Genomic DNA, 18,473 nt, shown 5'->3' with positions numbered 1-18,473 from the left:
AGCTGAACTAGCAGAGAGTGCAGCGTCTTGATTCTGTATGAGTAAAGTCAAAGTCTGCTGAAAGACCACAGGCTCAATTCAGTGGCGAAAGCACTCGGCCAGGTTCATTGTCAACAAAACACAGCGCTAGAGCCTCATAGGAACCTATGTATGCCCACAATAAGGTACCAATGTTACAATAATAATGTTATCCACTGGGCCAGTACAAAGATGCCCCTCCCTCCACTCTTCTTTTATCCATTAGTACAAATAAGTTGCATGTTGCATTTTATATGCTGTCTATTATCCTGTCATTCCATCCTTCTCTTATGGTTCCTATACCATCTGTTTGTAGTTACCTGAGAGCTCTGGGTGTTTTTGTTCCATCCTCTCAGGCCAGGAGTGTGCCTACCCTTGGTTAGCTAACACCTAGCATGTTACTATTCTGCTAAGGTCATGCCTACTTTGGTTCCCTCTGGCAGCTCTGGCTAGGGCTCCAGCAGGACCAGCAGCCTTTATTGCTTAATAGCTGGGAGCATTGCACTCCAAGCCATATCTCTGAAGTCTTCCACCATACAGGAGAGCAAACCCTGAGCGGCAGCAAGTAAAGTGCAACATGAAGCTCCCTCGTGCCTCGCTACAGCTCATGTACCTCTGCTGTCTATTTTAGAGATTGTTGTATTTCTTTTTGGATACTATCATCAAAAGACTGAGATGGAATTAAGAGTGAAAAGTATTTTCTCCGCTCAGTAGGATGTTGGTTTTGAGAGTCAATAATATATGGCTGAGGTTCTGGGTATCTGAGAACCCCTGACCTCGCCATGGCAGTTGAGGTCAGCTGAGGTGCTTGAGTTAATAATTCCTAGATTTAAAACAAGAGGGCTTATAGAAGAGTATTGGGGTGCTCAGTTCTGACTCACTCTGTTGATTTAACGTGGGAACGAATACTTGCCTTCCTGGCTAAGTGCAAGGCCTGTCTATTTAGCTTGCTATGTTCTTAAACTCCGCTATGAGCTCTCTGTTTGTCTAATGGAAGGAGAGAGTAAGGGGAGAGGAGAAGTTATAAGATACCTTTTCCCCCAGATCTGTACTATCCCTGTTGGTGTACTGTATCAAATGTTGTACTTCCAGAAGGGACATTTTATAAATAAAAATATAATGCTCATGAAATTGGAGGGACAGGATGAAATATTGTGAACTTTCATGTAGTTGTGGATGACTCTTAATGTTCAGTGAGGCATCTCTCAGAGAGGGATGGAGCCTATTGGGAAGGCCAGAATGGGAAGGGATTGGAAGGACAGTCACTATCATAACTGGATCCTTTTCAAAACTGGTCAGCTGAAACATTGTGAGTCAGAGTTCAAGTGAAAGCTTAGACTTATTTTTCTAAAACTGGCTTGCTGTCCTTCCTTTGGCCGATAGATTGAAAATCAAGAAACAACTCTCTAATTACCTGTGTTTTGTTTGCTCTTTAGTGAATAAAACTGGATATTAAATACAACGTGAGATTGCAAAAATGGATATTGATCTTTTCTTATGTTGTGCTGCTTTTCTATAAGGATGCTAATGGGAGCCAAAGATCAAGGTACAAATAGGAAGGGTAAAGTATTGGAGAGAGTTCTGATATTGAATATGAGGTCATATTGAAATTTTCAGTTCTCTCTAATTTTGTATGCAAGATTGGCCCAAGTTATCTGAGGAACCACTTGGTCTCTCATGGTCATGACTTCCTGGGACAGCTCCGTTGCACAAGTATAGTGGAACTGTCAGCCCCACGTGATTTGTTTCATAGGCACAGTTTTCTTGGGTTTTGGGTCACACATTCTGTGTTGAGAGGTCAGGATGACCACAAACCTCAGTTCCTTCAGAGGACTACACAGAACCCACTCCTTCAGCCCAGCCTTCCCACAGTAACACCAATAAAAATCAAATGCACAAATCTAGTCCCTGTAAACTAGAGGAATAAAGATCTTTCTGTGTGCTTAGTTCTGTGGTGTGCTCCAATAAAATGGTGATGGACTGAGACACAGGTTTTGTTGTTTAACTGAACCTTTGTGTATGTCCTCACTTGTTTAAGAATAAGTTTCTTCCTCCCCAAGACTTGCCCCCATTTCTGACCTCTCCTCCACGAAATACCTCCTTTCCCAGCCCAACAAATAGTCACCTTTTATTCTCTAAGCAATGTGTGCCCTTCCTGTTGGCAACAAGAGATTCAGCTGAGAGACTTACTGTGGGTTCTCCATCTGTGTGTCTGAGCTAGAGGTTATGTTTTAACCACTATGGAGTCTTAAAAGGCTGCCTAGGTTGGTGCTCGGCTGCATATTTAAGAATTGGCGTCGTGTTCATGGGAACCGGTTTTGTTCATGGGAACTAGCATTGACATTGTTGATCCTTTTTCTTGACTTTGGACCAGTTTTTGTCCTGTTTGTCTGTGGAAGTTGTCTTGTGTGAACAGTTCCACAAATGAGAATTTTCAAAAACGAAGAACAGGACTATTAAAAAGCTGAGCATTTTGAGCCTCATTAGGTTGGATTACATGGTTCACCCCACACACACATTCTGCTTGCTGAGCAGCAAATGAAGAAGGAAGAATCTATCATGGGTTACAAAGAAGGCTATACATGATAAATGGAAGCATGTACAATTCTATTCTCTCTAGACAGGAATGGAAAAAGGGTGAGCTTGGTAAGAAAATTAGAGGATTTTGACGACCGAAGTGCTGCTAGAACCATGATTGATGCTTGGGAGAGCTAATATGGGAGAACAGACTTTTCAGGAAATATGTAATTGAGAGTGCTTAGATATTGAAAATGTAAAATTTAAAACCAAAAATTGTACAGAGACCAGCTATGTAGGATGTTGGCTGTTTGATTATATGAACAAAACTGTTTTATTTTAACTGCAGAATAGAGGCATATTGTAATTGTGACATAGCAATATGGCGAACAACTTAAAAAATTGCACCTTAAAACATTTTAACAGAATTTTAAGAGCTTGACCGCTAAATAGAACTGCAAGGGATTTTAAATTGGCATGTCTTTCCTTAATACAAAAAGGTTAACAATTTTACAAGGCATAGCTACGGTATTTGTTGTACTGCCTTTTTGTTAAGGCTTCATTTTAGAGTATCTTAATTACTCAGTCCCGAATATTTGAGTACAGATGTGAACAGATTAATTTTGAATGGTCATGTTTAATACAAGTAAATCAACTGACTTGTCTGATGTGAAAAGCCTTTCAGGAGAGAGACAGGCTTTTCTCTTGTTTGCCAAGAGAGCATGCTGAATGCAGGCACACTCCAGGCAGTACCCAAGCATGAATCCAAGAAAATAATTTGCCTTTCCTCTCCTTTGTATAGTTCCTTCATTTGTAGAATTAGTACCTACCATTGTAAATGCTGCTTTATTATTTAAAAATTTATTTATTTTGGTGTTGTGTTTAAAGTTCCTTGAAACGAAAGTAATGTAACAAATAGCTCTCTGCTCTATGTAGATGTTACTTTTACTATCATGCTTCTGTCCATTGTGGTATTTAACGCCTATCAATTTTTGAAGAATCTGTAGTAGCCTTTAAAGAATTTTGTTGAGATTCCCCTCTCTTCCTCTCCCCCTCTCGCGCCCCCCCGTTTAAAATAATGCAGGTAATAGTGGAATGTTGCTTCTAACTGGACAACCTCAACTTATTTTTAATTCCTGTGAATAACATAAAACTATTTAGAAAAATTGTTTTAAAAACTAGATAATGCCATGTTATAAATAAAATATATTAAATCTGCACTATTGTGTGTATATATAGAAGTTAAATAGTTTTAGGTGAACCATCTTTCAGACATGATACCAATAAGAACATCAGGCATTTATATAGAACCCATCACCCTATTATCACAGCTCACTCCACATGGCTTGGGTTAAAAGCAGAAAACCACATATAAGGAGCAAATACCCCATAACCCAACTCCCTGAGAATCCCACAGCTTTAATAGTCATAGTCTAGGAAAATCTTGGTACCTACATAGCATGCTGGGGGGGTAGTGATAAACTAAGCACTGGTGGGTAATGAAGCTGACAGTGGGGTGAAAACAGAACTGGAGTGGCTAGGAAAACACGTTAACAAAGAGTTGCATGCGGCATAATATCACATAATTTAAGAATTAATCTGAAAAGGTTGCAGAGCCTACTGAAAGGATGAAAATGCCCCCGTCTTGGTAAAGTGGTGCCGAGAAGAGTTGGCTTCTTAGCGTAATGACATTGTTGTCAGTGATTACATGTGGAAAAGTAGAAGAGGCATTAAATTTACAGCAAAAGAACACATATCAGTGATGCAATAGTAAACACTGAAGGGATTGTAGCAGCTGAGCCTCCAGGATGAGAAGTTGTATCACCTTTCAATGTCGACTTCTTTGGAAGTTTTCTGGTTGATCGAGCATTATCCGTGTTGGGCTGGGTGGTGAAGACTTTGTCGTTGCTGGTGGGGTGGGTGGTGGAGACTGTGTTGTCTTTGTCGTTGCTGGTGAATGCTGTCTTGTCTTTGTCATTGCTGGTGGAGTGGGTGAAGGAGATTGTGTTGTCTTTGTCGTTGCTGGTGAATGCTGTCTTATCTTTGTCATTGCTGGCGGGGTGGGTGATGGAGATTGTGTTATCTTTGTCGTTGCTGATGGGGTGGGTGGTGGAGATTGTGTTACCTTTGTCATTGCTGACGAACACTGTCTTATCTTTGTCGTTGCTGGTGGAGTGGATGGTGGTTGGGCCCTGGGATTTGTCCTTGCTGGTCAGCCAGGTGATGGAGGTGGGCTGGGTGTGGGGGGCAGTCTCGTCCTGGGTGATCTTATCGCTGATGGTGTGGGCTTTCTTATCCTTGTTGTTGTTCTTGATAACGAGGGCAATCTTGTCATTGTTTACACTGCCAATTAAATGGAGCTCACATAGCCAGAGAACAAGAACAGCCAGGTGTGATTTGAATGGCATCTTGCTTCTATTTGGGAGCAGGGTAGGGGAGATGTGGAAGAAATATCTCAAGTTAAAATTTTTTTGTTTTTCTGGTAAACAGCAGACTGATCTAGCTCACTGCTCTCCTGATAAACTGTACTCATACAGTAAAACATTGGCCTATAAAGAGAATCCTGTTTGCAACTGCTATCAGAGTTCCTCCTTCCTACCTGAACATACTGCATTGTATGGACTTTTTTTGTTGCACATAAGGATTGTCAGGTCTGAATAAAGCAAAGTGGGCAATAAAGTTGCTTGAACCCATCAGCCATGATTCCTTAATCACATTTAGCAGACAGTGCAAAGATGTTAGCCTTTTGGAAAACTTGACTCCCATTTACTCAGTTTAACCAATTTACTTCCTTTTTGTGCAATTTTTTTAAAGAAGCATTTACTAAAAAGACATGAGATCAATTAGTATAAACATTAAGTCAAAAAATAGAGAATAATATAAGCTGCACATGTACTTACTCAATATGGAGTATAATTATTTTACATTTTAACAAAAGGTTCTGAGATCAACACAGAAAGTTCTCAACCTGTAAGCAGAATTTACATAAAACACATGTACGACTAGCCAGCCTAAAATATGATTCCTTATAAAAGATCAAGGCATCAAGCTTTGAGCTGTCTGTTTCCAAGCTCAAAATACTTGAGGTAAAGTTCACAAGCCAGGTGAAAATTAAGCAATTAATACCATTTAGTGAAGGCTGAGACAATCTTAGCAAATCGTATAATTTCATACCTTTTTATTGTTTCAGATCCTCTTTAGGGAGAAATGAATTCAGTTGCTAGATATCCTTTGACTCTGAAACTGTCTCTAATTTTAAATTTCTTTCCTAGTATTTAAGTATCGCTTCATAATGATGTAATCAAAAACCAACTAATAGCTGGCTTGGTTTCGTTGTTTACCTATGTCTCATTGGATTTCTGTTTCCCAAAGTAAATAACTTCTTTTAAAAATTCTAATCAGCATTGATTAAAGGAAGTAAAATAATTCCCTGAAAGCATTTTAACCCTTCAAAAATGTCCAAGAATGTACTTATGCCTTAATCTAATCAGCAGTATTCAAGGAGTTCTCTGAAGTTTCTGGATGTGGTGGACTATTATGTAGAAATATGGGCTACTTCTTGCTTATTTAGGTCAAGCAAGAGAGCATAACCAGCCCAGAGTTTGTTATAGGAAAGGAATTTTAGAAAATCAAGCATGCAATTAAGGTACATTTTTGGTGGTATAGTGTCTCTTTACATGTAGTGTGTTAATGATGGGAAGGGACTAAATAAATTAATTTTTTGAATGAGGCTCACATTATGTTGCAAATATATAACAAATCTGTTTCTTACTGCTAGCTGTGTCAGGAAAAAATTGGGGGAAATCCTCTGTTCTCTGAGTTCCTGCTAAATTGTTAACGAATTTTACAGGCATGTAACTTTCTGGCAGAGTGGGGACAAATATGCTGATCTTTCTTACACTGCTTTTCAGCCCAACGGTGAATTTTTCTACAAAGTTTGGATGTGTTACACACACGACAAGGTGTTTTTCTACTAAATCATTACTGTACTTTTATAAACGCATATTAATTTTTGAGTTCCATCTTGACAAGGGGTTAAGACCATGCCTTGAAATAGCACTAAATTCAACTGTTACACCTTTGCATATCCTTTGGAGTCAATGGGCAGCATGTATACAAAAAATTAGAACTTGGCCTAAGGGCATGGCTACACTTGCAAGTTAATGTGCATTAAAGGAGCCTCAGGTGCCCTAACTCCCGACCCGTCCACACTGGCAAGGCACTTAGAGCGCCCGGACTCAGCAGCTGGAGCACTTCTGCTAATCCACCTCCAGAAGAAGCATAATGCTTGTGTTGTGTCAGCTGAAGTGTGAATGAGATATTGCATTACTGCGCTTTGATAGGCCTCCAGAAACGTCCCACAATCCCCTTAAGTCAACTGGCAACTCCTGTCATTGTTTTGGAATTGGCTGTAGGAATGTGGATATCCCCTTTCAAAGCTCCATTTCTGACAGCCAGCATGCTTATCTGCTCCGGGACAAAGCAAGCCATTAGTGTGCTTGATGTTAATGTGTGAGAGAGGGAGGCGGGGGAGGGATGGCAGGGCTGTCTTTAGGATGTGCGAAAGAACTGCCGTTGAAGATAGCAGCGGCAATTCAGCGGTAGCTCAATCGGTTGCCGCTGTTTCCAGCAGCACTTCAGTTGAGGGTGCAGGGCCCGATTCCCGGGAATCGGGAATCTCCCTAAGGCTGGCCCTGGGGGGTGGTCTGAACTTACAAGACAACATGTTGACACACTCTTAGCACCCCAAAAACCCACTGTGTCCCCCATATATGCACAACACACTCGCTGTCGTACTCCACCCCACACCTGCATTTGAAAAGTACGTTGCAGCCACTTGAACTCTGGGATAGCTACCCCAATGCGCTGCTCTTTGTGGCGTTGCAAGACCTGCTAATGTGGCCAAAGTGTCTTTGAGGCAATAATGGTTTGTCATACATTTTGGATAAAATTTTCCAAAGCATTGTTCTCAAAGGTAACTTAGGAGCTTATGTCCTGTTGTCCTTCAGTAGAATTTGGTCTCCTAAGTAATATTTCAAATTTTTAATCATTTGTCTGTTACAATTGCTAATTTTCAGCTGGTTTTGTCTGAAGTGTCAGCCTGGCAGTACTAGTATGCATAATTGCAAGCTGTAACTACTGAGTAACAATGAAAAGGGTTGCTGCTGAAGACGAGCAATTAATATTCACAAACTGACATAGTGCTTAAGTACTGAAATGAAATTAAGTTAAAAAATCCAAAATTGTTAGCATATGCATGGAAGAAGCTAATATTAAAACATTATGCACACAGGGAGATGATGCTGTATTGTGTTCTATAAGTATTCTGAAAAATTTTACACCTGATGAAGAACATTTTCTTATGGTTGATCTGGATGGAATGATTTTACCATTTAAAGAAGAGCAAAACCTGATTCCATTGTGTCCACCCTCAGAAGAGTCAAATTGAAACATAGGTTTTTGTCAGGGCTTTGTGATGTTTGTGTGTAACCATGGCAACAAGTGCTTTTTTTAAAAAAGCATGAAAATATTTAATCAAAGAATGGAATTAAAGCAAATACAGTACTGAACAAAATCTGAAGCTAGTGTATGTAATCCTGTGTATTTGCATTCATGTTAATTTATTTCTTTATTTTCTTCACATTTATCTTGAATGCAAATAACTTGCTGTTAGAGCAGTGAGTAAATAGGCAAATGTGTTATCCATTATGAATTCTAGTTGCTCAGCAACAGTGCTGGCACAGCCTTATGATTTCAGCTTGCTTTACTGCAAGCAGCCTATTGACCAGAGGACCTCTTAACTTAAACCTAGTGTAGGTTAGTTTAAGACAGAAGGCTGGTCCTAAGATTTGGGGAGTGGTTTTTTTTTTTTCAGTAACGTGAAAGGGGGGCTGCATACTGTTCAAATCATAGGTGGAAAGGGATTCTCTACTGCCACATATTCACGACTGCTTCAGATTACCTCTTAGCTGTGACTAATTGCTAATATTGTTGGCACCCGCTCCTCACCTGCCTCAGCCCCTGTCCCTCTGCATGAAGAGGAAACCACAAAATGCCAGATGAAAACCCAGGAGGCCAGTTTCCATCTCCAGCCTTATCTCAGATATGGTAACCAGATAGCAGCTCATTGTGTATGCAGTAATTACCTGCCCTAACCAAGTTTTTGGTTGTCCTGGACATGCTGGACAAGAGGATTTTTCTCTAGACTGCATTTAGCATTTACTGAACATGAACTAAGTGTTCATTGGACACACCTTTAGAGCATTTCAGAGTTGCTTCCATGATTCATTCGGTCACACCCAACAAAACTTGACATGATTCAATGAATTGTGCAGCAAGAGTGAGTTATTCATAGATTCATAGACTCTAGGACTGGAAGGGACCTCGAGAGGTCATCGAATCCAGTCCCCTGCCCTCATAGCAGGACCAAATACTGTCTAGACCATCCCTGATAAACATTTATCTAACGTACTCTTAAATATCTCCAGAGATGGAGGTTCCACAACCTCCCTAGGCAATTTATTCCAGTGTTTAACTACCCTGACAGTTAGGAACTTTTTCCTAATGTCCAACCTAAATCTCCCTTGCTGCAGTTTAAGCCCATTGCTTCTTGCTCTATCATTAGAGGCTAAGGTGAACAAGTTTTCTCCCTCCTCCTGATGACACCCTTTTAGATACCTGAAAACTGCTATCATGTCCCCTCTCAGTCTTCTCTTTTCCAAATTAAACAAACCCAATTCTTTCAGCCTTCCTTCATAGGTCATGTTCTCAAGACCTTTAATCATTCTTGTTGCTCTTCTCTGGACCCTCTCCAATTTCTCCACATCTTTCTTGAAATGCAGTGCCCAGAACTGGATACAATACTCCAGTTGAGGCCTGACCAGCGCAGAGTAGAGCGGAAGAATGACTTCTCGTGTCTTGTTTACAACACACCTGTTAATGCATCCCAGAATCACGTTTGCTTTTTTTGCAACGGTATCACACTGTTGACTCATATTAAGCTTGTGGTCCACTATGACCCCTAGATCTCTTTCTGCCATACTCCTTCCTAGACAGTCTCTTCCCATTCTGTATGTGTGAAACTGATTGTTCCTTCCTAAGTGGAGCACTTTGCATTTGTCTTTATTGAACTTCATCCGGTTTACCTCAGACCATTTCTCCAATTTGTCCAGATTATTTTGAATTTTGACCCTGTCCTCCAAAGCAGTTGCAATCCCTCCCAGTTTGGTATCGTCTGCAAACTTAATAAGCGTACTCTCTATGCCAACATCTAAGTCGTTGATGAAGATGTTGATCAGAGCCGGTCCCAAAACAGACCCCTGCGGAACCCCACTTGTTATACTTTTCCAGCAGGATTGGGAGCCATTAATAACTACTCTCTGAGTACCGTTATCCAGTCAGTTATGCACCCACCTTATAGTAGCCCCATCTAAATTGTATTTGCCTAGTTTATCGATAAGCTGCGAGACGGTATCAAATGCCTTACTAAAGTCTAGGTATACCACATCCACTGCTTCTCCCTTATCCACAAGGCTCGTTATTCTATCAAAGAAAGCTATCAGATTGGTTTGACATGATTTGTTCTTTACAAATCCATGCTGGCTATTCCCTATCACCTTACCACCTTCCAAGTGTTTGCAGATGATTTCTTTAATTACTTGCTCCATTATCTTCCCTGGCACAGAAGTTAAACTAACTGGTCTGTAGTTTCCTGGGTTGTTTTTATTTCTCTTTTTATAGATGGACGCTATATTTGCCCTATTCCAGTCTTCTGGAATCTCTCCCGTCTCCCATGACTTTCCAAAGATAATAGCTAGAGTCTCAGATACCTCCTCTATTAACTCGAGTATTCTAGGATGCATTTCATCGGGCCCTGGTGACTTGCAGGCATCTAACTTTTCTAAGTGATTTTTTACTTGCTCTTTTTTTATTTTATCTTCTAAACCTCTACCCCCTTCCCATAAGCATTCACTATTTTAGACATTCCTTCAGCCTTCTCGGTGAAGACCGAAACAAAGAAGTCATTAAGCATCTCTGCCATTTCCAAGTTTCCTGTTGCTGTTTCTCCCTCCTCACTGAGCAATGGACCTACCCTGTCCTTGGTCTTCCTCTTGCTTCTAATGTATTGATAAAAAGTCTTCTTGTTTCCCTTTATTCCCATAGCTAGTTTTGAGCTCATTTTGTGCCTTTGCCTTTCTAATCTTGCCCCTGCATTCCTGTGTTGTTTGTCTATATTCATCCTTTGTAATCTGACCTAGTTTAGTGCCTATGTAGTTTAGGAGAATGCTTCTGACTGCAGCTGAGGTGTGTCCAGTCATCTCGCCTTGTTCTGTGACCTCTGTCATATCTCACAAGCTTCGCAGGTTTTTACCAGTATATGTGAAGGGGAGATTTCCAAGAAATACCTGATTCAGGAAGTGGTGGATGGTTGGTGTCTCTTTTTTTCTCCCCCATTGGTACTAATCTAATGCATCAGCATGCTTGGGATCACTGTGCTGCTGGCAGTGCCATCTATTAAATGTCCTGTGGAATACACCTGATGATGTGAGAGTAGACTTGAGGTAAAATTTTGATCAAAGCCTATTGACACCAGTGGATAAATCTGTTACATCAGCCTCAATGGCAGATAGGAAGGGTTGGTCAGAGGCTTCTGTTGGCTCTGATTTTATGCAGTCATTGAAGTTACATGGTAAGCTCTTAAGGCAGAGGTGGGCAAACTACAGCCCATAGGCTACATATGGCCCCATAGGTCTTGGCCTGGGAGACTAGCCTCGGACCCCACACCTGCTGTTCCCCCTCAGCCACAGGGCCGGGGGCTTGGATAAGGGGCAGGGGGTCCCCGGGGGCAGTCAGGGGACAAGGAGCAGGGGGCGGTTCTCAGGAGCGGGGGCAGTCAGGGGACAGAGAAAAAGGGGCGGTTGGATAGGGCAGAGGTTCAGGGGGACAGGGAACGGGGGGGTTAGATAGCAGCTCCAAGGCAGAGATGGTTATTCATGAAATATTTGCAGCCCTCTGTTGCTTTAGCATCTGGCTTGGAGCATGTGCACTTACAGCAGATAGAACTCCGCTTCCTGCCAGCCTCTTCCTCTTCTACAAAGGAGACAGAGGCAGTTCTGTTTTCAGTGTGCAATCTTGATGTGGAGTTCCCCTGACCAGCCTCTCTGACAAAGTCACTGCAGACCAGTGGCTTCCAACTATATCCTCAATTCAAGGAACTGGGCTATGCCTCCTGCAGCACTTCTGAAAGCCCCTCCCAGCTACTCCCTATCCCCTAGTGCCTGGCTTTCGTTTCCAACTTCATTCCCACAGTGCTTCTCTCCATTGCCTCCTTCCACTTCCCAGGTAGCTAAAAGGAGGGTTGTAAATGTTCTATATCCCTCATCTAGCAGCCAAATGTGAGTATAGCAGGCTGAACTACATTCTAGTGGGGTCCCCTGGCTTTTGTTGCATCCTCATGCTGAATCCTGTGGCATGCTGGAAATTAAGCAACTGCCTGAAATGTGTGGGCAAACATTAACACAGGCTTGTAATATTGAAATATTGAGTGATCGTGATAGATAAAGCTAAGATTTTGTCATGGATATTTTTAGTAAAAGTCACGGACAGGTCGGAGGCAATAAAGAAGAATTCATGGAAGCGCATGATCTGTCCCTGACTTTTACTAATATCCATGACATAATGGGGAGCTGAGTTGCAGGGTACCCACATCGCCTGCAGAGGCTGGGCAGCTATGGGGCCACTCAGAACTCTGCCCCTCCCCACCCCTCTGTGGCAACTCAGAGCTCTGTGGGAGGGGGGACTGCCCCTGGCAGCCGGGTGCTGCTGGGTACCCTACTTGGTGGCAAGGGCGCTCTGCAGCTGGCGTGGGGACACTGCTGCTCCCAGCCTCTGGGGCTGGATTCACGGAGGTTGCTGGAAGTCACGGATTCTGTGACTTCCGCAACCTCCATGAAAAAATCAGAGCCTTAGTTACAAATTCAGTAAAACTTTTTCCAATAGTTTTTCTCTGTATTTCGCATTGCTGCAGACCTTCAATAGCATATAGCAAGTACCTTCGCTGCACAATTTAGCTCTACTGTGCAGCAGAGTACGTGGAACCATGCGTGTAAGTATAACTGCTCAGAAGTGTGCAGAATATAATACTCATGCTAAATTATGAGCTCATCCTCTTGAGACAAGGAAGTGGGCACATAAGACAAAATTGATTAGACAGTTCCTCTTAAATCTCGTGCTGCCTTGGCCTTGATGGCTCTCAAAACACAAGGGTTTGTCTCAATGACAAATAAGTACATTCTACTATTTAATTAGTTGAGCATCAGATATTTACTGTAATTGACACATGCTGTGTAATCTTGCATAGGTAAATTTGCTTGCAGTCCATTTTGCAGATCAAAATGAGTATGAAGGTACATCATGACCCACTCATGTAATGATTTTCCTTTAAGTGTAATGGAGTAAATGGCTTTAGTTTGCTAGAGATGTGCTTGAAATAAATGTAAACAAATTACATTTAGCAATCACTCTGATTATTGTGCTTGTTATCCAAGAATGTCATAGTAGGTGTGTATTATCCCCGTTTTACAGTCTGGGGAATTGAAGGCACGGAGGTGAAGTGACTTGCCCAGAGAGAGAGAGCCAGGAAGAGAAACCATTCCTTCAACACTCACTTCTCCTTCTGAACAACTAGACCATGCTGCCGTCCTTGTTTTTTTCCCCAATCCAGTAAATACCAAAATAATTTTATTTTTAATTCCTGCATTTAAAACTGTGGCTCTTCATTCATATTAAAATATCTTTCATATTTTTGAAGTAAAGACATATACATGCCAACCATATTTCCACAAATAATAACTTTTTTGCTTAGTGAAACAGGTTTAGTTTACTTTATTCCCCCTCACCCTCCTTTGCATTTCACTTTAACTTAGAGAATCAGCACAGCTGTATTACAAGAATCGTGATTGGCAAATCAAGCAAGAAAAAAGCAGATCTGTTACAGGCCTTTTATTTTTTCTGGATGTTTAATGACAAAACATACATAAAACCAGTACATAAAATTCCGATGTTTTATTTTTGTGCAAGGAAAATTAAAAATGTAAATACAAAATAAGCACATTTCATAAAAACAAAGCATTTGATAGGTTAGTTTTACTCAGTACGACATTAAAATAAGTAGCAGCTTAGTATCAAGACATTAATTGTGCACTTTTTTCTGTTAGAATGGTTACTTTCTTTAGAGCAGAGTCAATTTCAAAACTGAATTTCTTGTATTTGATTCACTCTTAGAGTTGGATGGTTTTCCTCCAGCTAGTTCTCACTGGAGTAAATGTGTTAATTTTCAGAAGAAAATACAAGCCCTTAGCCAATCAGAATTACCACTATGTTAAGCATTACAACATAGAATGAACACATCTCGCAAATGCTTGCTTTGGAGGGCGCGTGAGTGTTAAAAATATTTGTGGTGGACTCCTCTTTCCTTAAGGTAACGGTTGTGCTTTGTGGAGGCATTTTAGAGTAGTTTGTTAGCATTCTGCTGGTAATACTTAAGGTCATGGGAGTAGTGGATGATCCTGTTGAACTCATCATGCTTGAGTTCATATCAGTTGAATTTTTAATGTAGATAGAGTGTGTCGCTGCTGCTTCATGCGAACTAATTTTTTGATTAGTCGAAACTTCTGGATAGAGGAGTAATGGTCTATCTGTGCTTGTAAATAATACAGTTTGGCTTAAGGTAGCACTTAATGTAACTTCATTTGCTCGAAATTGTTCACGTATTTTTGTCACTTGGATTGAGTCAGTTGCCATTGGAGAGCCATTTGTTTCTGCTGCCTTTGTTCCTATACCTGTGAGGTTAGTGTCTGTAACTGTGGGAGCAGACAAAAGTGGTGTGGCATTAGTCCAAGACATAGTTTGATTGAGGCATGGAGACCCTATCACAATGGCTGCTGTTTCCTTCACCCACTTAAGCAAGTAAGGGATATTTTGCTTATCGTTGCATGACCATGGGTTGTTAAAAAGTGTTATGACTTGTAGTTGAAAGAGCCAGTCAAAAGCTTTGTCAGGAATATACGTGAATTTGTTGTTGTGCAGATAAATATTTGTAAGGTGTAGCAGCCTCACCAGTGTCCCTGGAAGTATTTGTGTTAAGAAGTTGTTTGATAGATCCACCGTCTCTATGTTGTAGGGCATATTGGTTGGAACTGTCCAAAGTTTGTTGCTACTGAGATTGAGAAACTTGAGGCTGCTCAATGTATTATTGATAAGTACCGCTCTTTCTACCATATTCCTGGAAACGTCAAGCACTTTAAGATTCCACTGGTAAGCTGTATCAAGTTTCTGAAGAACTTTAATATTGTTACCCGTGGCATATATTTCCCATAGAGACTTGGGCAGATAAGCAGGAATGTTCTTGAGCCAATTATTTGAAATATCGAGGGTCCTCAAATTGGTGAACCGGGTCAGTTGATGATCAAGATCAACAAAGTGATTAAAAGACAAATTTAAGTATGTAATGTTGTCTTGAAGTTCCTGTGGCAGTGTAGTCAAGTTTCTGCCGGAACAGTCCACGTTTCTGTTGTTTCCTGAGCACGTACACTTAGAAGGACAAATGCACAGAACAGTGGGAATAAAAATCAGAAAGACCAGTAGACAAGGACGTGTTTTCGGTATCTGGTATTCCATTGTTGCCTGAAATTAAATATACCAAAGTGACACCCTTATAATATAGATAATATACTTAATGCATTTGTAAGAGTCATCTTTGCACTGATGGCTTGCTGGAGAAATTGAGTAAAAAAAAAAAAATTCTAAAAATACCCTTTGTGGTATAGTCCTTTTTATAACTGTTTACAAAACATCCCTCCATTTACAGGCATGTGTCTGGCAAAATGAGACTCATTTTTTCATCTCCCTTTCCCCCTTGAGCTCAATTGAAGGCTTTCTTTCTAAAATGCAAGTCTATTCCAAATGTTATACAATGTCTGCCTTGTGTTTTAGTGATTTCAAGCCTATATTATTTTAGGAATAATGTGTTCTTTTACACAGATGGATGAAAAAATGGCTGTCAAATGGATCTGCCTTAAAAATCTCTGCAGTAATGTAGCAATCCCACACACACACACACATACACGCACACTGTATTTGTCCTAATGAAATTTGTTGAAGTTCCTCTAGATAATTTGTTACAAACTCATTTGAAACCTGAAATCTGGATTCCACATCTCTATTCCAAAACAGACATTAGTAATGTTCTTCCTTTATATAACTTTATTCCCCTTTAAAGCTAGCCAACATGTATATTTGAAACCTGAATTAATGTTAGAATGGAATCTGACTGTCACTGCAGCAAATTTCTGGTGCATGCAATTGTTATAGACCAGTATTTTCAGTCTTATTTCCGTATCTCTAATTTTGCAGTAGGTTTTTGCAATTAAAACAAACCAAAAAAACCCACACTTACCACAGTCCCTTCTGCAGCATCAGTGCATCATTTCTCTGAAAGATTTATGCTTAAAGGTCGCCTTGTTCTGGAGAATAGCTATAGTTCCTCTCTGTGGATTGTGCTTTCCTCTCCAGCTGCATCATATTGCTGTTAGCAGGGGCTCTGCAACCACCTGATCAGCACTACATTGGAAGACTGCAGAGCGGTTGTAGGTGCTGACTCAAATTTATTGCAAGGGGTGCATGCTCAACAAAATAGGTTTTTAATTGAGTTACTAAACTTCTCTACATGCATGTTTTTCAAGATGTGGCTCCATCAAAATAAAACCTGTTAGTTTGACTACTCAAAACAGCCAGTAGAATTTCTATAGCTCAGTTTTGCTTAATTGCTGATTTCCCCCTAAAAACCTATTTACAACTGCTGTTCATATCTGCTGTGTTCTTGGTACCTTCGTTTTAATCTACACTTTTGTAATAGTGTCTTTACAAATAAACTCTTGCTTCCTCTGCTTCAGCCTTCTTGAACTATATTGCCCAAGTCTTTAATACTTTCAAGTTGGAAGCATATATAAAATTTAATTTTCAACTGCTAAAATGAGATTGTCAGTGTATTCTATCATGTACAGTATAGTTCTGTTTGGCATTTTTACAAATAGCCTCAGTGAGACTTTATTTAAATTTCCCTCAAACAATCAACATAATAATCAATGTACAGCTTTATGCTATTCGTTTTGAATTTCATTATATAATACATGCATTTAAAATTCTTAATTTTTATAAAACTTTTCCTTCTGATAGTGTTTCTGGCATCTTATGTAGCTATTTTTATCTTAGCTTTTCCTCTGTCAGTGAACAAAATGTAGATATAAAACTTAATGTTTTAATTGTCAATGACAATTTTTAAAAAATGCTTTGCGGTCGTTTATCTATTTTTCTATTATGTGCTGACAATATGCTCTGTGCAGCGCGTACAGATGCACATGCCCTGCTCCAAAGAGCTTACAATCTTAGAATTATAAACTGTTTCCTTCTTTGTCAAAATATTATGGACAGCTGGTTTCAGCATCTGGCAGCTTATTCCTATGAAACTAAATATTCAGTGTGCTAAATTCTATTCTGGATCATATATTCTCATCAAAATAGTTAATTAAGATCCAAATAGAGGGTCATGTTCTGCTATCCCATTACTGTTAAAAGAGCTGCTCAAGTGAAACTTAATGTGGAATTTGGCCAGCAGAAGCTTTATTGCCAGTGTTGATCCATGAAACAGAATACAGTTAAATTGAATTTCAGCTTGAGTTTTCAGAGCTGACAGTTAGAAAAAAATCTTCACTTTTAAATTGAGTGAATTACATATTTTAAGTTATTATGGGACAATAAACTTGGAATCCCAAGGCACTATATTTTACAGGAACCCCCTTTTCAGAGTAGAGCTACTTTTTAAAGAATGGACTCCCTTCTTTGACTAATGTATTTTTTCAAACGAAAGCAGCTTTTATTTAAATGTTGTATAATTCCTTCCTAAAATCTTCAAAGAATCCACTTTATGGAAAATCTGGATTCGTAATACAGGCTGCTTATATTTTGAATCTTTTTGATTAATCGTAAATATGGACTTTTCATGCTAAGTCCTATTAGGATTTCAGTTTCTTGGTTCAAATTCTTTGATCTTTAAAATGATTGCAAATGTATTCTCCTGATCTGCTTACATATAAATAAGTTTTATGTTCTGCCACATACAGTTTTGCTATATAGCACACAGAAGAATTCTCTTGAGCAAGATCCATTATAAAATTCCACAAAGTTTCATCTTTGCAGAAACTGTTATTTCACTTGAAGGTTATGGCATTGTAAATATATTCGTCAATCAATATTCTTTGTCCAAACATAAAGTACATGAAAGTTAACTCTGAGGCTCATAGCATGTTGTATTAATTTAATTCTTGTGAAGGTAAATTACGTCCTTTTCATTAAGACTTGCATGTTACAGCTAAAAAATGTATATTATGCTCAGAGCTTTTCACGAAGTTGTTTTGCAAACTCTGGTCCTAATTCTGCAATCTTTACATGTAAAACTCCGTTTGACTCCAGCTAAAATCGTAGGATTTGGTTCTCTTTAATAATGACACTTAACCTATTCCTGTGAGAACTTATGCTCAGTGACGTTTGTTACTCTCAGTTTAAAATCCATCTGAAGTCTAATTCTTTCTGTTTATTTCTATGTACCAGTAATAGACTTCCTCATTCTCTTCTTCCCCTCTTTTTGTACCACATTGCCCGTTGCTCATAATTACTCCAGATGCACTTTATCTTCCTGTTACACGTTAACATATAACTACAGTACTGGGCCTTTGTACTCCTCTGAATAGACCAGGGGTCGGCAACCTTTCAGAAGTGGTTTGCCGAGTCTTCATTTATTCACTTTAATTTAAGGTTTCGCGTGCTGGTCATATATTTTAATGTTTTTTAGAAGGTCTCTCTCTACAAGTCTATATATATTA

General features: G+C 39.8%; 2 protein-coding genes across 6 annotated transcripts in view; one reads left to right on the top strand and one right to left on the bottom strand.

Annotated features, from left to right (window-relative positions):
- Nucleotides 1-18,473, top strand: part of NF1 (neurofibromin 1) — a 169,411-nt gene that overhangs the window by 93,255 nt on the left and 57,683 nt on the right. The gene's annotated exons all lie outside the window — the stretch shown is intronic.
- OMG (oligodendrocyte myelin glycoprotein) lies at nucleotides 2,885-16,426 on the bottom strand. Of its 3 annotated transcripts, none has more exons than XM_030536891.1 (2): nucleotides 15,992-16,426; nucleotides 2,885-4,950 (listed from the first exon to the last, which is right to left on the bottom strand). In XM_030536891.1, exon 2 carries the CDS (start codon nucleotides 4,941-4,943, stop codon nucleotides 4,272-4,274), a length of 672 nt encoding a protein of 223 aa, XP_030392751.1. In that variant the 5' UTR covers nucleotides 4,944-4,950; nucleotides 15,992-16,426; the 3' UTR covers nucleotides 2,885-4,271. The 3 variants fall into 3 exon arrangements, with proteins under 3 accessions (XP_030392751.1, XP_030392750.1, XP_030392749.1); XM_030536890.1 differs by lacking the exon at nucleotides 15,992-16,426 and adding an exon at nucleotides 5,710-5,777; XM_030536889.1 differs by lacking the exon at nucleotides 2,885-4,950 and adding an exon at nucleotides 13,522-15,219 and having other exon boundaries at nucleotides 15,992-16,390.

The sequence above is a fragment of the Gopherus evgoodei genome, chromosome 17, assembly GCF_007399415.2.
Source record: "Gopherus evgoodei ecotype Sinaloan lineage chromosome 17, rGopEvg1_v1.p, whole genome shotgun sequence".
Taxonomy (NCBI): Eukaryota; Metazoa; Chordata; order Testudines; family Testudinidae; genus Gopherus; species Gopherus evgoodei.
Note: the sequence above shows the minus strand (reverse complement) of the source record. Positions and strands in the feature narration are given on the sequence as shown.